General features: G+C 40.8%; 1 protein-coding gene across 1 annotated transcript in view; it reads right to left on the reverse strand.

Moving 5' to 3' along the window:
* The window catches only part of smad3a (SMAD family member 3a), a 33383-nt gene extending 16919 nt beyond the window's left edge, over positions 1 to 16464 (reverse strand). Inside the window, exon 1 of the mRNA XM_088412354.1 lies at positions 16040 to 16464. Within this exon, the coding sequence (XP_088268480.1) occupies positions 16040 to 16242 (203 nt within the window). The 5' untranslated portion in view covers positions 16243 to 16464. The remainder of the gene's footprint in view (positions 1 to 16039) is intronic.
* Positions 16465 to 19836: the final 3372 nt, after the last annotated feature.

A 19836-nucleotide genomic window follows, 5' to 3' on the forward strand; every position in this document is an offset into this window, starting at 1 on the left:
TCACATTTGGCTGTCCCTCATTGGTTCCATCACTCTCCAAGCCAATGATAGCACCTGTGGGACACAGTCAAGCTGGATTTCGCTTCTCTCTTCGACCCAGTTATTGGTTCCTTTCCCTTAGCGTCCTCTTCATTTCTAAGGAAAAGAAGCATCTAATATCTTTTCCAGAAAGTGTGGAAGGACGGTGTGTGCGTGTGCATGTGCGTGTGTGCGCATGTGCCTCTGTGTGTGTGTGTGCGTGGAATAAATTCCTATGGTTCACTTGCACCAGTGGAGGAATTTATTTGAAAGCCAAGATGTGTAAACGCTACAAGTACTTTTTCTCAGGAATTAAAGAAAATTATAGCCCTAGCATCTTAAAGGACATACAGTGAAATTCCCAAAACAACAAGCACAACGGATGCCGTAATACATAAAAGAAATACAAATAAACAACTTTAGATCATTTGTTTCCTGCCTGCACCGACATATACAGCGGGTCCCCGGTTTTCGAGATTAAGCCATTCCGCGGTTGGGATCTTAACGCGAATTGGCCGTAAGGCGGGCAATTCAAACCTATGTTAATTAGCTAATGCATGTAAAACCCCAGGTAAAAACATAAACACTGTATATACATATTAAAAGTTGGTATTAAAATAGTATAGTAAGTGCTACTTATATATAATATACATGCATACAAATAACATCATAAATAAAAAATATATAAAGGATTTATTTAACTAGGGTAGCCTAAGTTAGGCTAGCTTAGCTTTCTTCATATTTTTTTATTATCTTCAGCTTCGTTTCCATATAAATGTTCTTCTTATTTCTCTCTTTAACGTCACTAGCAATCCTGGGACTCATGGATAACCAATTCAAGTTTGAATTAAGCACTAAAATGCATAATAAATACTATATTGAAAACACTCTCACACGAGATCAAGTCTTTAGGCAGCCATCTTTGTGAACCCGTGCGTCGACCAATAGCAGACCTGCATCTTCCTGACCCCATCACGCTGACCAATAAAAGACCACTATCTTAGGGAGTTGAGACACTGATCAATAGCAGAGCGGCATTGTAGTGCCGCGTTGCAACAGCAATCAACAGAAAATCTGACCAATTACCTAAAAACGCCTGAAGAGGGAGGCAAAACAGCAAACATAACCAGGTCATGACAGTTGTTGATGTTAAAGCGGGATAAATGCCTGTAAGAGGGGACGAAAAAAACTCCCTATTCCACATCGTAACGTGAAAAAAACATAAACCAGGGACGCAGTAATCCGAGGGTCCCCTGTAATATGATGCAGATAATTATAAGACCCTCCCTAGACATGTATCCATTTGTTTTTCATTCACAAAAACACATTTATATATCAGGTCATAAATTAGTTAACTGGTGAATCTTCCAGGCCCCACTCCTTACTTTTAATGATAGTTGATGAAAATAACAGCTTGTGATTTTTTAAATAAAAAATGAATGATGTTTCTAACATTCCAGATGGGATCAATAAATTAGCTCTAATGCCAAGCAGCATGGTAGGGTAAATGGTAGACACGTTAGCCAAGTCTGCAGGCCAAGGGAAACTAAATTTCATTCATTTTCTTAAACAGAAAGTAATTTAAAATGGACAACATCATCCAACAGCTGTATAAACTATTAGGTTACTTGAGTGACATTTCCACTCTAAAATCCCAGAACGAAAGTATGATTATATTTTAGAAGTGGGATTAAGTAACAATAATCGATTTAATAAACTTAGTAAATAATAAAAAAATTAATAAATTGTGCTGAGTAACTTGACTTGTAAATGTAGACACCAATGGTGGTTCCACAACATTTCTGGTGAAAGCTTCTTTGATTTCAGTGATTAGGCACATTGCGAAAAAAAATGTGAAAAGTGAACAGAATAGGTATTTCTTTAAAGTGTCATAAACTGACTTCCGAGACATCAGTGTATCAAATTGTGCTGGCAAAAATTTTATCTGATGCAAATCTTATGCCCAGCGAGGTACATTAAAAAAAAAAAAAAAAAAAAATACTGGGTTTGATGACTCAGATGAGTTTCACTTCAAGCATTTGCATACCCTTACCTAACTTTCACCCATGACAACAACCGAGCCTGAGCTGAACATTTTTTTTTCATCCTGAAAAGTGGCTCCAAGATGTGCTGCGGCTTGAAGCACACGTAAATGTGGTGCAAGATTTACCTAGCGCTCATACTTTCAGCTAGCAAACAAAACCGTTGCGTTTGAAACAGGGTCGAAAATCTTCAGTCATCCTTTTATTTGACAAGTAAGAAAATAGCACATGAATGGTGCGCAACTTATCTTGCTAGGTGAAAAAGACAAACTGCAGGAACAACGCAAGCTCTATGTAAGTTTTCTCCATGCCTTTCATAAAGCTAAGCACGTGCATCTCATCTCTTCCTGTTCTGAGGTTATTTGTTTGTTTACTGAAGCGGCTTGGACAGACTATCTGGGCTGGATATAATTTTCGTGATGGTGTGAAAGAGATTGTTTATGTTGTCACTTTACAATTGACAGAGAATTTGCTTCTGACTTCCTTGGACTAATTAAACTGGGATCCTGAACGTATGTTATGAACCTTTTTGAGGATGCGGGCTGGGTGTGTGCACACACAGACGGTTTGCTGCTAATATGGGAGCAACACTGAGAAGGACATTGAGGAAGACTGTTTTTAATGAAAAAAAAGGAGCAAAAATTACTATGTCCTGGTATGCACCTGAGTAACCCACAAAAAAATTATTTGCTCTCCTGTTTGCCACTTATCCTCACCAGGGTTGCTGGCTTGCTGGTGCACATCCCAGCTGTCTACGCAGTGGACAACCTGAACTGGTTGCCAGCCAATTGCTGGGCAATGGGTGAACCTAAAGGCTCTATAAAACATTTGACAAAATTCACTTTTCACATTAGAATAACCTAATACTTCAGGCCTAATTTTTAGACTTCAATTTTAAACCAGAAAAAACACACTTCATAAGAATGCATAGAGTCAGCAGAAGCCCTACTTACTCCTGTACAACTATGAACTTTGAACACGAATTTTATCAAGTCATTATCACACCTGACCAGTTGTGACACTTGTGCAAACTAGCTTGCTGGTCACTTCAGTGAAAAGAAATGGAAACAATACACTTGCATTATCACCTAGTTTTGTCCTGCTATTATTCAACGCAGGCAAAATCTTTCGATTGCCCCGAAGGGATTCACAATGGGCAGGGGCCATTACCAGACGTTGGGCTTTGTTCTGCCTTGTATTATAAACAATCAGTCTTGTATTTGTTTTGATCTTTATTTATATCTCAGCAGTAAGCACACAACGCTTGGATAGTTGATGTGACATTATGACTTCTTCTTTGTGACTTTTCAACTTCTGTCATGCATGTCATTACAGGGGTGCCACCCAGTGTCCAAAAAGAGACACTACAGCACCGTTTTATTCTGTTTAATCTGACTTCACTGTACTCCTTGAAAATGAGTTGTAAAACCACATATTTTAATTTCAGCATTTCCCCCCCACTGGATTTATTTATTTATTTCTTAATGGTGGGAATTTATTTATTTATTTTTAGTGCATCTTATTATGTGTTGGATACAAAATATGTATTTGAGCTACAAATGGAAAATGGTCATAGAAAATGCCCAAAATCGACCTATAAGTGATAATAATTGTTTCTAAGTTATATACAATGATTTTACCAGTCCAGCCCACTTGAGAATAGATTTTCCTCTGTTTGGCCAATGAGCTCAAATGAGTTTGACATCCTTGCTTTATAATGTCTTGAGTCTGAAAATATCTGTCAACTATCCACTGGTAGAAATGATGCATTGTAAGAATACACTCAAAGATACAATGGGCCATTGACTCAAAAAGGCACCAACTTTTTTTTTTTTTTTCAAGTTAAGAGTACAAGCTGTTTTATCACTTAGGCAGCCACGCAGATTTATTTTGAACCATACTATGTATATTCTCAAAGAATGAAAGGTGCAGGTCATCTTCATAAATGGAAAACCAAACCCCTCCATTGACCACTCCTTATCTTTGCACTAACTTCATTGTTACTTTGAAGCAGGAGTCCTACTCTCTTACTTCTTTATGTCAAGTCGTTTTCCTGCTCATTGCCAGTTGTAAACTAGCACCAAGTCAGCACAAAGGCAGGGCTGTTGTCTGGTGAGCGTGCCTGTGTGTATGCAGCTTTTGCATGTGGAAGCACATGCACGCGCACACCCCCGCAGATAGACGACTGGGGCAAAGTCAAGGCCAAGCTGTCTCCTTAACCCCTCCGGAGCAAACCGCAAAGCAAACAGCAGCCCACACCCTCCCGGAGTCTCCGGCAGCGTCAAAGAACATTGATTTAAGCTAACACACTCACATTAGGTGAATTAAATGTCGAACAGTGATGTGAAGGAATTCTCATTATCTTATTATTGGCATTAGTGTTAACCATGCAACCCTCTGTTGAATCACACATTCTGACTCATTCATACAGTACAATACTCTTTCGATGGTATCAGGTGTGCGGCTTGACACCTTGCAAAGAACGAGAGTGAATGTTTGTGGATCACCAGGCAGACTTATGACCCCAATGATCAATGTTCAAAGGTTAATGAGAGCCCAGCAAGTAGGGGATTTTTTTTCACATTAATGAGACTTCAAAAAATGGATGGATCCATGTGTTGTATTCTTCTTGCCTTTAAGTCAGTTTGTTTATAATTACTGGCAAATAACTATGTTTTCATTTCACTTCCTATTTGAAATGGTCATAATTGAATCTCTGCTGATGTGTACCAAATAGCCTAAGTAACGTGAGGAATAATTTATAGATGATGACAATTTCCAAAAGCAAAAGGTATTCAAGGTATTCACAAATTAAGTAAAGCTGTCAAAATCTGTTTTGTGCTTTTTTGCAAAATCATTTGCACTGTTAACACAGGGGTATCTGATAAAAACAAGTCAGATGACTAGATAATATGGCCCAAAATCATAAACACATTTAGAAAGACCAGAGCAAGGCATTATAGTAATCAAGGGGTGTCCAAACTTTTTGCAAAGGTGGCCAGATTTGGTGTGTTAAAAATGTAGGGGGGCCAACCTTGGCGGGCGTTCTTTACATATAACAGCAAATAATTTAGATACATTTCAGCGGGCTGTTCTGTGTTTAACATTTGCATTTTTATTTTCATTTCAGCTATCTTAAGCATGTTTTTTGATTAATTTGAAACATGCTTATAAAAATTGAATAGACATTAAATATTGTCATTGAATATTCACTTAACTTCACTTTTTTTTAACACTTTAACGTTTTTGTAACAGTTGAACAGAAGTAATTGTACTCTTGGATGCAAATTACATTTGAAACAAAAAAAATCTCACCACGTCAGTTTAATATTTATAGAATTTTTTAAACACAATAACAGAGAAATGAACAAGTAATAGTCATATCAACAAGTGCAGGACTCATTTAAAATAAGGTCTAGCTCTATGGCAGTAGTATGGATGCGCAAGATGTCTTGTAAGTGAGAGTCCGATAGGCATGCCCCACGGCTCTTATTTAAGTTCATAACCGAGAATATCTTCTCACAGGAATACGTCGACCCGAACAAGCTTAGCATTTTCTTACCAAATGCTCGAATTGCTCGCAACTTGTCCTTATCCAACTGTCGGTAAAAGTTGGCGAGATAAAGCTGCAGCCGCTTACCGCGGCTCTCTGCGTCACACTGCAGCGCAACCTTCCTCCTTATGTTGATTGTCGCCGTTTTAGAAAATTAGGGGCTCATACAGTCAATTACTCATATACTAATTTGCTGTTCCTAACTGAGCCTATAGATGGCAGCATTTGGCACACGCAGGTAAAAGCGCTGCTGCCCAATGTATTAATTCTCCATGCGTGCCAGACGTTATTGATTTTATGACGCAGGCTAGGCCTAGGGCCGGATGGAAATTGACCACGGGCCGCATTTGGCCCCCGGGCCGGACTTTGGACGTTTCTGCAGTAATCTAAACGACAGGAAATAAAAGCATGCAATAGCAACCTCGACATTAGCCCGAGAGAGGAAGGAGCAAACTTCAGCCATGTTCTCAAGATGATGAAAAAAAACGATCTTCGTTCCATCCTTAATATGAGGAAAAAAATAAACTCAGGAGACAGCATGGATCAGTAGTATACAGAAGTTGTTGTCTCACAACCCTGACACTGTGCATTAGATCCCCGGCCATCATGACCATGCCAAAGTATAATTGTGCAAAATACTGAACCCCCCAGTTGCTTCATATTCTGTGTTGTCGGTAGTTTACCGATACTTTCGACCACTCATCCACCAATTGTAGACAAATGTAAAGCGCTGCATGGACCTTGTAAGATGGATACACGAATGGATGGATAAGCGAAAAACCATTCACTAAGGGCAGCACAGTGGCAGACTAGTTGGCACATCTGCTTCACAGTTTAGAAGCCGCAGGTTCAAATCCAGCTTACTACGGCCTTCCTGCGTTGAGTTGATATATCTTCTCCGGGCACACTGATCTCTACCCACATTCCAAAACCATGCATGATGGTGTTTTGGATCCAAATTGCCCATAGGTGTGATTGTGAGTGTGAATGGTTTCTGTGTTGTTTCTGCAGTTGACTGGCAGGGTGTCGCCCACCTGCTGCCTTAAGACAGTTGGGATAGGCACCAGCAAGCCAGCGACCCTAGTGAGGATAAGCGGCTAAAGAAAATGGATGGATGGATGGATGGATGACAACATAAGCAAAGGAATCAACCTTGCTGTTCTACTACTTTTAAAGGGTCCTTCCTGTACATGTCTGTTTAACCCATTTTCATTCATCCAAAAGGCAGAGTGATGCTGAAAGAGGCTAAATCATTTTTCAAGATAACCCAAGAGTTTTCAGGACTTTTTATTCTAATTTTCTATGTATTTTTCATGACTACAAAATTGGCCAATAATTTTCCAAGTTTTGTGCGACATGTAGGAGCCTTGAAATTGCAGATGCAATTATTTGTTTAGCTCTAGCATCATCACAACATCTTGTTTTGGGCTTTGTTGTTACATTGATTAATGTTTATTGGGCCAAAACCGAAGATGCACCTTCGGGCCACTTTCTGTGGCCAAAAATTGCCTAAGAAATGTGTCTGTTGGCTGACAGTGGCCTGGTAAAGCGAAATACTATCTCAATGTTAATATTTTTTCCAAACCTTTATGCTGATCTTGTGAAAACCCACAGAAGGAGCCTGGACATAGTACTCAAACAATAAGTCACCTGCAGCCGAATTACATACCAGCATGGAGACCACATATTCCTCCACTCAGTATTAGATTGTACCATGTTTTGGAAATGGAAAAGCTTCTACAAGCAAGAACAACAGGTGTCTGGCATAGTAGCGCAGTGGAAATGGGCTATAAACTGTTGACACATCCCCATCAATAATAAACATCCCTTATTTGCAAAAATATGGTTGAGAAACTTGTACCATGTCAATATATTGCACTCTAGTGTGAAAACAAACCACCATTATCTCTTACTCAAAGCCTCTTCCTATTATGGGTGTGTACCACCTCATCTCAGTCATATATCCGCTATCCTTTCACCTATTTGTTACGCTCCCAGCCACTAACACACTTGCCTTTGATCTTGACATTAACCACAACTTCTCACCATCCACCCCCAGTACCAGACATCACCGGGGTACGTCTGAACTACACGATACATGAACTTCACACTAAATTTCTAAAACTTCTCAATTCTACAGAAATTTACAACCTTACAATAATGTTTAGGCAATTAAAGATTCTTGAATACATTCTGTTTCCACGCCTGAGGATACCCCGAGAAGAGCTTGGCTTGACAAAGTGGCTGGGGAGCAGGAAGTCTGGGCCTCCTTGCTAAGGCTGTTACCCCCTGCGTCCTGACCCTGGATCAGAGGTACTGTATGTAATGGATGGATAGATGGAGGGATGGACAGGAAGGGCGCACCCTACAATGATATGTAAATAAATGTCGTGGGCCACCGGTTTACGAGACTGATCCGTTCCGCGGTTGGGTTTGTTACGCAAATTCGCCATATGGCGGGCAATCTAAACCTATGTTCATTAGCCAAAGCGGGTAAAACCCCAGGTAAAAACATAAAAATTGTATATACATGTTAAAAATTGGTATCAAAATAGTATAGTAAGTGCTACGCATATATAATATACATGCATAAAATTAAAAAACATCATAAATAAAAAACATATAAAGGATTTATTTACCTTTGAGTGACCCTTGTTATGCCCATATACCCTAGTAAGGGTAGCCCAGGCTAGGCTAGCTTCGTATTTCTTCATTATCTCCAGCTTCGTATCCATATAAGTCATCTTCTAACTTCTCTCTTTAACATCACTAGCAATCTTGGGACTTTCAACTTCGGATAACCAATTCAAGTTTGAATCAAGCACTAAAATGCATAATAAATACTATATTGAAAGCACGCTCAAACGAGATCAAGTCTTTAGGCAGCCTTCTTTGTGAACCAATAGAAGACCAGCATCTTCGTGACCTCATCACGCTGACCAATAGTAGACCAGTATCTTAGGGAGTCAAGACGCCGACCAATAGCAGAATGGCATTGTAGTGACACGTTTCAACAGAGGCAGTTTGAAGCCAACAGAAAATAAGAGCAATTGCCTAAAAAAGCCTCAAGAAGCAAAGGGGAGGGAAGCAAAACAACAAAACTCAACCAACCCCACAGGTCACGACTGTTGTTGATGTTAATCATATAGCGAGATAAATACCTTAAAGAGGGGACGAAAAAACTCACTATTCACTGTAACGTGAAAAAAAACGTAAGCCCGCTGTAACCACTGTATTGCACTTCTTAAATATCAATCAATCAATCAATCAAATTTTATTTATATAGCCCTAAATCACCGAAGTCTCAAAGGGCTTCACAGATGAAAAGAGGTCGTACAGAGACATCTTTTCAGTATAAGGTACACAACAGCATCCCCTGTCAAAGCTCCCAGAAGGGGAAGGAAAAACTCAAAAACCCCAATTTGGGGAAAATCAGAAACCTCCAGAAGGGACCACAGGTGGGAGGAGCCCCCTTCCAGGCCCACAGGTTGAAGTGGATGCTGCATGTACCAGACACAGAAACAATATAAATTACAGAAAACATATTGTGCTATATAGTGCAGTGATGTCTTGACAGCAGGCAAAGCCATTGGGCAGGAACCATCCCACATTCCAGCCAGGTGGACCGCAGACGGCCAAACTCCTAACCCGTAATACTAAATTTATCTACTCGGAGAAACAATGCACAGAGCCAATATAAAAAATCTACAGTCGGGATAATCACAAATGATACAGAGTAGGGAAAGCAATATTATACATATTACTTGTTTATAAGACGTAACATTTTCAGATTTTAACAGTAGCATGCATTACAAGCAATGGGGGCATCCAAATAATTAAATGACAAATAATGACAAGTCCCAATTTCCATTTTGCCACCAAGCAAGGCACTTTGATTTTCAAATCATTTGACTGAACAGAGCGTTTATTAGCGTCTGTGCGCAAAGATGGTAGACACGTCAGTCGAAGTCACCATTTTAATTTTACAATTATGGCACACATTAGACTGCTGTGGTTGCTCCCACAACAGGTGAGTCACTCATGTTTATTATGCGCACACGCGCACAAGGCCAGTTCCCCACTTCCACATGCACATCACGATTGTAGCATGGAGAATCTTTACCAGTAGTGGCAACAGACATGAAAGATACCTTTTCACTGGGCCGGCAGTGAAGTCATTTACTGCCATTGACAGTTATATAAATTAGGAATCAATTTTAACTAGGCTAGCGGTGAATTCATGTTAGATACATTTCTCAAGCCTCATAGGGACAGAAAACCTGGCCAAAATTAACAGCCTTTCTAGTTACTAAATCATATTTAACCAAATCGTAATTGTATTCGAAGTATTTTTTAGCTCTAATGTTTTGAATAAATATTACCTTTTATTGTTATAAAAGGTGTTGCAATAATTTTTGAACAAACTGTGCTTGCAAGCAATATGTAGTGTACTTTCCACATGGATGTGGTCTAACTGTAGCATCTATTGAGAACATCACTTTATTGAAAGCCCAGATGTCCCGGTTTTCCTCCAATCTTTTCATCTATATAATACATTTCTTTTAAGAGCTTAAGAGCATGGATTGAGTTTCAAAGATACCCACAAAAATGTGACCTAATCTGTGTCGGTCAGGCAAGTGTAGCCCACACACAGCAGCATGTGAGCAAATACAAAGACCGTTACAAATACTTAGGTCACGCATATGAACCAGGTGATTTTTACATAGTTTTCCAAAACTTTAACCCAACTGAAATATTAAAGATATTTGTTTTTGTTTTAATCTAAAATACAAACCAAAGATGCAGAGGATTTCTTTAATAAAGTTGGTTGAAGATGTAAATTCTGGTAATTAGTGCCCAGGAATAAATAGCTTTTTGTTATTTATCTTCAACTGTCAGATATTTTAAAAGAGGCTAAAGACAATACTCTTCAAAATATTAAATATTGGCTGTAATCGTCAGCCCCTTTCTAGACATGATAGCGGGAGAACTTGACCTGACAATCTGACATGTGACACAGAGAACATAGATCTTAAATAGTCAGATCGTGTGTAAATAATATTATATAGTGGGGGTTATATGAGCTTTCTATCATGGACCGAAGGAGGAGTGGGGGTGGGGGGTGTCAAGTCTTGTTAATTTTATAATCGACTCGAACGTGCTTTTGAGGCTGTGGCCATTTGCGAGCTCATCTGGTTTGGTAACAAATAGTTAGGAATCCTTTCCTTGTCAGTTTATGGGTCCTTTTTGCACTACAAAGAAGAGCTCAAAGTCATTACCGCAAAAAATCATTATTTCAAATGAGACTCCTGGAATTGCCTGTTAAAAGCTTTCTTTTTCTTTTTTAATTCAAATTAAACAAATAAAGTTTGAACAAGTCCGATGTTGAATATCCTACCACAAATTGTAGCCGAAATTAGATGATGCCAGTCAATTACAAAGCAGTCAGTCACCAAGCTTCTTCACTTGACCAGCAGCTGCAGCTCCAGTTTGATTCGCTCACTGGTGCAGCAGCTAATCCTAATCATGGAGTTCAAGTGTCAAGGAGAGAAAGGAGCTGACCTCAACATGGACAGGCCTCGACATGCAGGCAGCTGCTCTCGGCATGCTGTGACACAGGAGAATTAATAGAAGCGGCAGCTCTCAATTGGACACTGTTAGGTCATGCTGACAGCCAATTCTGATCGTGGGTCATCTTAATGCGCTTTGCCTCTTCCCCTCCGCATTAGCGGTGGGAAATACGAAACCTGGATCATGCCGAACATTGTATAAATTTCCGGGTAGGCTTAAGTGTGAATGCTGCTGGGCCCAGGCTGTCGTGTGAGCTGTGATATGCGCACTTGTGGCAATCAAGAATCTGGGAGTGCCCTGTGTGTTCTTCAGTTTCAGTCTAAATTACAGCCTTGATGTGTTACATTTAACAACTTCGTGCACATTCTGGAATTCACTGTTGCTGCTGTTAAACAGTCATGTGGCAGGTCGTCGCGAAAAGGGCAGAGAGGTCGGTATAGAATTTGGTTTCGCTGAATCCTGTCTCAAAGGTCCGGTAAAACTTAAAAAGGCGAATATTGAACCTAAAGTTGCCACTGAGGTTGATTGAGACAATGCGCAAGTCATCATCATTATTGCTGGTAAATGAATGATATCAAATGGCAAAGCACTTTAACTTCTTCGATACATTGTGATGCAGCTTTCTGAATCGTGTAATACAGTTTAGTTCAATGACAACTCAATGATGCAATACTAACAAAAACAAAATACAGTACGAGGGAGGGTACGTTATTACATTCATATAGTACATGCATGAACAAAAGCAGACGCAACAAAATGTCTGGCAGCAGAGGTATTTTCGTATTCTATAATACAATCATAAAGAAATGTTCTTGTGAAGAAAAAAGTGGTGAGCCACATAGTGTATTGACCAAGATAAGATCTTTAAGTGAGTAACTTACTCACCAAAGATGGGCAGTTTGTTGATACGGATGGACTGTTTGCCGATAAACGATAACCTATAGTAGATTTCATCCATCATTTTAAGCCGTAGTTGTAATCGTCGACACTTGTGTCGTCTGACTGCATTGGTAATAGTTTATTACCCAGTTAAATCTTTCAAATTTCTGGGAAATGTTCAAACTATCATGTACTTGGGAGTAGGGAACTGTATACACAATCGTTATCAAGTAATGTTAATAATTGGCTGACGAACTGACAGACTGACATTACAGTTCGGGTAAACTTACAAAAACGAAGGACCGACTGCGATGGAAGAGGATCCACGTACCGACGGCACTGTAAATGACGGACCAGCAAAAAACCATGTAAAATGCCCACCTCTATTTCTGACACTAATTTTGGAGGAACAAAAAAATTGTAGGATTGAGACTTGTTGCATCTATCATGCCAGAGGCGCATTCCTATTTAAGTGCTTTAATTGCATCACGCAAAACAAAACCGTAGTATCTGAACTAGAAAATATGACAATATTTCTCTGACGTTTGTTCTGTCGGTGGCTACAGCTTTGAGGATGTTGACTACCTCATATCAGCATCTCAGCTTTCTTGGAATATGAATGTATGAAATCTAGGGTACTGTGCAATCCCTTTGTCACTGATGTGAGTCTTGCTCAACTGATTTGTGCATGGTAAGACTGATATAATCCAATGTAGTAGTCATCACTACAATTGTTATGTAACAGCATGTAACACCACAGGTCTTACTATATGTCAGTAACAGGGATGTTCTGATCCCATGCTACTGATTCTGATCATTCATGAGTGAGTTCTGCAAATCCCGATTATCCCGGCATTTCTACGAAGATCGCCCAAGGGGATTCACAATGGCGCAGATGCATGTGCTCGTCACTTTACATTTTTGCCGTGCATTAATTTATTGCAGGCAAAAATGTAAAGGCATGACCACAAGCGAGTATAATAAGAATAAAAGAGCCTCAAACTTGAATCTTTGTGAGAACCAAAACACTGCCAAGATGCGAGTTGCATCAGTGTTTGGAATGTCAGAGGAGAGAACTTTCAGAACTGTCAAAGATTTGAGGATAAATTACATAATGAACCAAATTAAGATCGCTTTACAGCCGAGGGCACTTCTTGATTCTATTTTGTTGTTTCCACTTTGTTAAAGTGATCCATTTTCTTGCTCTGTTTAGTTCAAATAAAATGGATTCTTGTCTCTGTGTTTATTTAATATGCACCAATTGGCGCAGTGCTCCCAATGTTGTTGTATACCTGCAGTACAATTCTATTCAGTTCAGTTCTATCTATTCTATTCTTACTGTGGCTTTATGTTGAGATGTTAATAAAGCAAAAGCAGAGAAGTAGTGATGGCAATCCTAAATGTGGTCTCAAAACAGGAAACGGTTTAATTAGATCGAAAACATGTCTAAAAAGAGTCATCTGCCTGGCAATGAGTAGTCTTTTAATTTCTTTCAGTGGTCATTGTAAAAGTCGTTGTCTGCTGTCTTGCTGTGCTTTCTGTCTGCTGTAGTGAGTAACTTGTATATGTCTACATTGACAAAATTGAGTTATAACAAAGTACGAAAAAGCGCTCATTCTCCACCCTTTTTCTTTCCTGTTTGTGTCCCATTCTGACTGATGTGTTTAAATTAGCTATGCATTACTGGACGTCATAGAATCTTCCTGCCACTTTGTAAGCGTTACGATTTTCCATCTATTTTTTTCTCTTGCTTGTCCTGTTGGGTTTTGCGGGGAGCTGGAGCCTGTCCTCGCTGACGCGAGCTAAAAGGCAGACTACTCACCAGTCAATCACAGGGCGCATATTGTATATTGACTCCCATTCACACTGTCACTGAGTGGGAACGGAGCCCACAGTGCAAGAAGGAAAGTCAGTCAAGTAAATTGTTACACCATTCAAGTCATCAGTGACTTGGCACGACTATCTTGCAGTGGAAAATCACCCACAATGGCAAGTCAAGCCAAGTTAAGCCACGGCAAGCCGAGTTGTAAGGAAAAATGGGATGGGAGCTAGTTATTGGAGAAATCAGTTTGCTCACTGTGCTTTGCTGAAGTGCCCGTAAGCAAGACACTGAAGATAAACTTATAAATTCTTTGCATCAGCAATTCATATATAAAGGTCCCATGTAATGCCTGTGTAAATAAAGATGCCCTGTATTGCATTATCATCTTATAGTCCTTTCCAACAAAAGTGACTTTCTTTCTTCAAAAGATCCATCCAGTAGTTAACCTGAAAAGCCACATAAAACCATTCACTAGGTGAGAAGATATACTTATTTCTGTATACAACATTCCCTTCTTATATTGCAGCGTATCATTCATGTCCAACAAGCATTCTTTCACATTGGACATAGTATAACAAACAGGCAAGTTGCCCATCAATGCAGACCAGTTAAAAGCGAGAAGATGACGGTGAGACAATAAATGGTTGTAAGCTCGAAGCATGATAATTATTTTGTCATATGATGTTACAACATATTGGCATCAAACTGGAGGACTGTCATTGGACTAAAGTATCAATGGTTTTGTTATTTGCTGTTTCAATTTAGTGTTTAACTTTCTTTTTTTACACCAGGTTTACAATAAACCAACTGTCATGACAAATAAATGGCTTGAAGCAAGTGTGCTTGGCTTATTTGGAGAATTGTGCCAGCAAGAGTAAGATCAAGCACAAGTGTTTTTTATACGTTTAAATGTGTTTCAAGGGGAAGGCATATCAAAAATGTTCTTTTTAATAATAAGTTCAATGTAGCCCCACTTTTCTAAAACACAGTATTCTGATTAATTTTGTGTTTAAAATAACGCTGTTTTTATCCATCTAACCGGCCACTTGCTGTCAAATGAAAATCACACCACATTGTCGAAGGGTTTCGCTGCTACTGTCACATGACCAAACCCAGAAAAGAGGTGATCTGTGATTGGTTAATGCAGTGAGCAACTGTGACATAATTCTCAGAAGACAGCAAGCGTCAAAAAGCCTCCCACTGAGATGGATAAAAAACGAGTGGGTTAAACTGTTTAATTATGCTTTGAGGAAGGTTGGAAGTTGGATTTATCCGGCTTGGATTCGACCACTTGTGACCTCAAAAAGTTCCAAGTGAATGAAAACCACAAAGACGGCTTACTCTGATACATTGTTTTATGTCCTGGTTCATCTAGTTCATCATAACACATATTGACCTCCAGCCAACCTTCATTCATAATTTTCAGTCATTTATATAAATAAAGGAATACCTTGTCTTCCAAGCAGTTCTTACATTTCACTGAATCACTTTCTGCAGGAAGATAAGTGTCCACACCACTGACTTCCAGCGGGAAACCTTATACAGTAAATATAACTTTAAAACCTTACCTGTAATATTACTAGAAACATTGACCTGTTACACTATAGTTTTCAGACACACACCAGTAGTGTTTCTCTACGACACCTGCCCTTTCACTTTCCAGATCGTGCCAAGCACGGTTTAAAGCATTTGATTGCAGCTCCGTGATGTTAAATGTCCCCGTGCAGCTGAGCGACAGGAGGTCGGCCACTCGGCTGAGTTTCAACACCGGCCAGAAAACGAAGCAGATTAAGGACAAGTTATATAACTTGGACTCCATTTTAGCCTGTACTGTGCATGTGTTTATATGCAAGCACAGCTACAGAAAATGTCCACAGTGCCTCTGCAACACAACGCTTGAAACGTCCGCTGGCGTGGCGTGGAATGTATGAGCAAAGCTTTGCAAGCTGTCCACCAGCACTTACGTTTAACCACCTTGTTCACGTATTGTACATGTCTCACATTATGAACCATATGTAGTATGGACGGTAAGAGGAAGCGGAAACGGGGGTGATATGATATCGTAGTGCCGAAATGTGAATTTCAAATAAGGTGCGTACGTATTTAAGTGGCAGTAATTAACCCGCCCTTGTTAACAATAGGTCTCATTCTTACCTTGGTATGGTGATGCATTTTGTGTTGACATTCTGCGTGGTGATGGCTTTCTCCAGTTCGTCCAGCTGTCCCGTCTTCTTCAACTTCTTCACAAGACTTTTCACCGCCTTTTCGCACCACTTCTCCTCCTGGCCGTTCTGCTCTCCCTTCTTCCAGCCCAAAAGTCGCTTGACGATGGGGGGAGTGAAAGGCAGGATTGACATCTTTTCGCTTGCTCTTTCAGAGTTCTTCCGACGTCCACAAGTTTGCCTGCCGCGCGCAGGAGTAAAAATTCAAATGAACTGTCTTTCAAGACGAACCTGGCGACGCGATCGAAATAGTAGTTTCTTCGATACTGTGCATATACAGGTCGGGCAGTGGCATCCCGGGTTTTAACGTTGCAGTGAACTCTGTCCGCTTGACTGGAGCTCATGAAATGTGTGATGTCAGTCTGTTGCGCTGTGGAATTAGTACCCCTCCGCCAAGAAACCTAGTCCCCCGTTTACGTGTTCTCAAGACGGTTATTATTAGCCATAAAGCAATGAACGTCGCACCAAACGTACTATACCTGAAATTAACGAGGTCAAATAAACTCTTGTTTGTTTTAACGTGTGTTTTATTTCTTCCTATATATTCTTTTTAAGTTTAGAGTCATCCGCGGCCCTGGATCCGCCGAGCGAAGTCTGCATGAAATGCAAATGCAGGAGCTGCAGCTGAGCGTGTCTATTCAAACTTCAGACTGCACAGCTCACCGTTCAAAAGGCCGTCGAAGCAGCTGGACAATTGCGCAACCCAATTCCATTTTCTAATAGTGCACTTGCACTCTGCTAAAAGCGCACGTATGGGGTATGCCAAATCAAGTTCTTGGCTCCAACCGGAGTTCTACAACACTGCACAGACTGTTTCCACCTATATCCACCTAGCATATGATTCACGATCGAAAAACGGCATCCCTTTAGCATACCACACAACTTCTGTGAAATGGAATTGAAAAGCGATAACATTTTGAACATAAAGATGAGCTTTTCCGCACACTTGTCTCAGCTTGTTCGTGGTATGAACAGAAAAGACCCATCAAGATGGAATTTAGATGTGCAGCACCGCTCATTCGTTAACACGCTCACAATTCCATACACGCACGCACATGAACTCACGCGCACACGTGCTGTCCAAAACACAAGTCCCGGTAGAACCCCCAGAGTGTCAAGGGGGTGCACGGCGGGTGTGAACGCCGGCGTGGTTGCGGAGGACCCAAAAGCAGGGGAGCGTCGGGACAGGGGGTTGATGAAATCCATGTTTATTAATACAACGAACGGGAACAAAAAGCGGGAAAAACAGGACGGCAAAAACTAAGGGCGCAGGCAAGCTGGAAAAACGGAAAACAAACACTACGGGCAGGCTGGCAGGAATACACGAAACTGATGGGCGAGACGAGACGGGACTACAAGACGACAATGACCTGACACGACAGAGACAATGATCCGACACGGGCTGTAACAGACACTAGGCTTAAATACATTCACAAACTAATCAAACTAACACATGGCAGCTGGGCAGGGACAACAGGCAAAGGGAGCAGATTGGAGGACACGAGGCGCAGGTAACAGACAGGTGGACTAAATCAAAACTAACGCAGGCAGACGCGACAGGGGCAGAAACCGGAACTATAAACGTAAACAGAAACAGAACCCCTCAAAATAAACCCACAACCCAACAAACCATGACACAGAGTGAAAGTGACAGTAGGTTAAGACGTTATACTGCCTTTGTTGTGCAGCTTCAAAAAGAAGTCTTTACTGCGCTCAAGAACAGACTGTAAGAAAATTGGATGCACACATGGGAAATGCACACTTACTGGCCATTCATTCCCAAATTTGCAGTAGAAACTTGTGTTTGGGAAATACATTAAATACAATGGGATGAAGAGCAATTACGGGTAAATATAAATGACAGCCATGAACAGTATGCAGCCAATTTAAAAAGTGCACAAGAGGCCTTGAGTGATGATTGTGTGAAACCCGTCCTCTTTCTCTGATCTACTCTGCAGTCAAAAGGATATTGTACATCAGAGACGACTAAGCCTTTAATCAGAGCCCCCGCTGACAGTTCACAGTCATACAAAAATAGTTGCATCGACCTGTGGGTAACGTTTTTGTATGGGTGTAGAACCACTTTGACACCCCCACCCAGGGCCTCCCCTCTGTGAGCACAGTGTGTCATTTGTGCTAAAAATACAGCGGGATTTCAGCACAACCCAACAAACTCGTTTCTTTCATCTATTTTGGTTGCTTAGACACAGGTACAGTATGTGTATTTTACGGTCTGTTAAGGGCTTGCTTGTTCTTTATTTAACCTTTTTACTGTCCACACAAGTTTAAAAAAGGCCTGAGGCTTGAGGAAATGTTTGAGTATATATTTTAAAATCATTCAGTTGTGAACATTTTTGATTGATTACATCTTGCACTTCCTTGTGTGAGTTCAGCATCACCTTTACAGCAGTAATCTGTACAACATGGTTGATGGCAGCTTGCAGGAGCATGCTGCCATGTGTCACATGGCGAGGCCCCTCCGGTCCTCATGGTAAATGTTTACGTGCCTCGCGGGACACCACTGGCCAAGACAGCTGGTTTGTTTTGGAGTAGTATGGGTCGAGACAGGCCGGATATGGCGATTCAGGATGGGGGATGGGATTACAGATGGGCCACGGCAGACAGGAGGGGAGGGGGTGTAGAGGTTGGAAGGGGTATTGCAGAGGGGTGGGGGCCCTATGAGAAGAATTACTGTGCACAAAAGGCTTGTCAGCAAGACCGAATGGCCAGTGACCACATACAATCCGATGGATGATAATGACATTGTGTTGGATGTGACCTCAGGGGACCTGGTCCTCCTGAGTTTGTGAGTTGGTGCGTGTATGTCTGTGGGGATGGCTAGAGGGTGTTGTGTGATGTCAGCTGGCGTCCCAGAAGAGCAGAAGGGTGTTAAAAAAAACAACAACAACAACACAGTGACGGCTTGAGTTTTGGTAATTCTTTCAGGCCCCCATTTATCAAATTAAATTCATGGATCTTATCTTGAAATGGTGTGAATTGACGGAATCGTGACTCAACAGTAATACATATTTGTGCACTCATTACAGTGCCAGTTAACCGGAGCAAAGCGTTTACTGTTTTTGTCGCCATGACAATGGCACAGCGAAGGACAAGCAGTTGCTTTTTGGTTCATTCAGTCAATCAGCAAAAGAGAAGACAATCTTGTTAATGTGGAGTGCTTTTTCTTCATCAGTCCGGATGAAGATCTCATTCTTTTTCCTGTTTGGTGCTTTCTGAACTGTAGAATTGACCACAGCGGAGGGCGACCCACCAGATTTTTCAAGTCATGCATCAAGTTGGCGGACCGCAGCGCAACGGCACAGCACCATGTGAAACTGCTCTCGTTCAATAACATGGCTTCATCGCATCGGAGCAGAGACGCCATGCAAAATGTGGAATCCAGGCCTAAGCAGTATGAGAAGTACTCATCTACCGGAACAATATAAATAAATTCATTTAGTAGTGTTTCCCTTGGCTGCATTATGCACCTGTCAGCAGTTACTTGGTTCAAGACAAAACATATCGATTTTCTTTCCAGAATTCCAGATTTTTAACATTCATTATACCATGCAAATATTCAACAGAAGCAGCAAAGAAAACATACAAGATCCGATACATTTTCAATATGATAGCAGGGATGGCCAAGACTGGTCCTCGAGAGCCACAGCCCAGCCTATTTTTTATTTTTTTCCTCTCAACAGACACACCTTAATCAAAAAATGATCAGGT

The sequence above is a fragment of the Hippichthys cyanospilos genome, chromosome 4, assembly GCF_059441005.1.
Source record: "Hippichthys cyanospilos isolate Australia breed blue-spotted pipefish chromosome 4, RoL_Hcya_1.0, whole genome shotgun sequence".
NCBI classification, from domain to species: domain Eukaryota; kingdom Metazoa; phylum Chordata; class Actinopteri; order Syngnathiformes; family Syngnathidae; genus Hippichthys; species Hippichthys cyanospilos.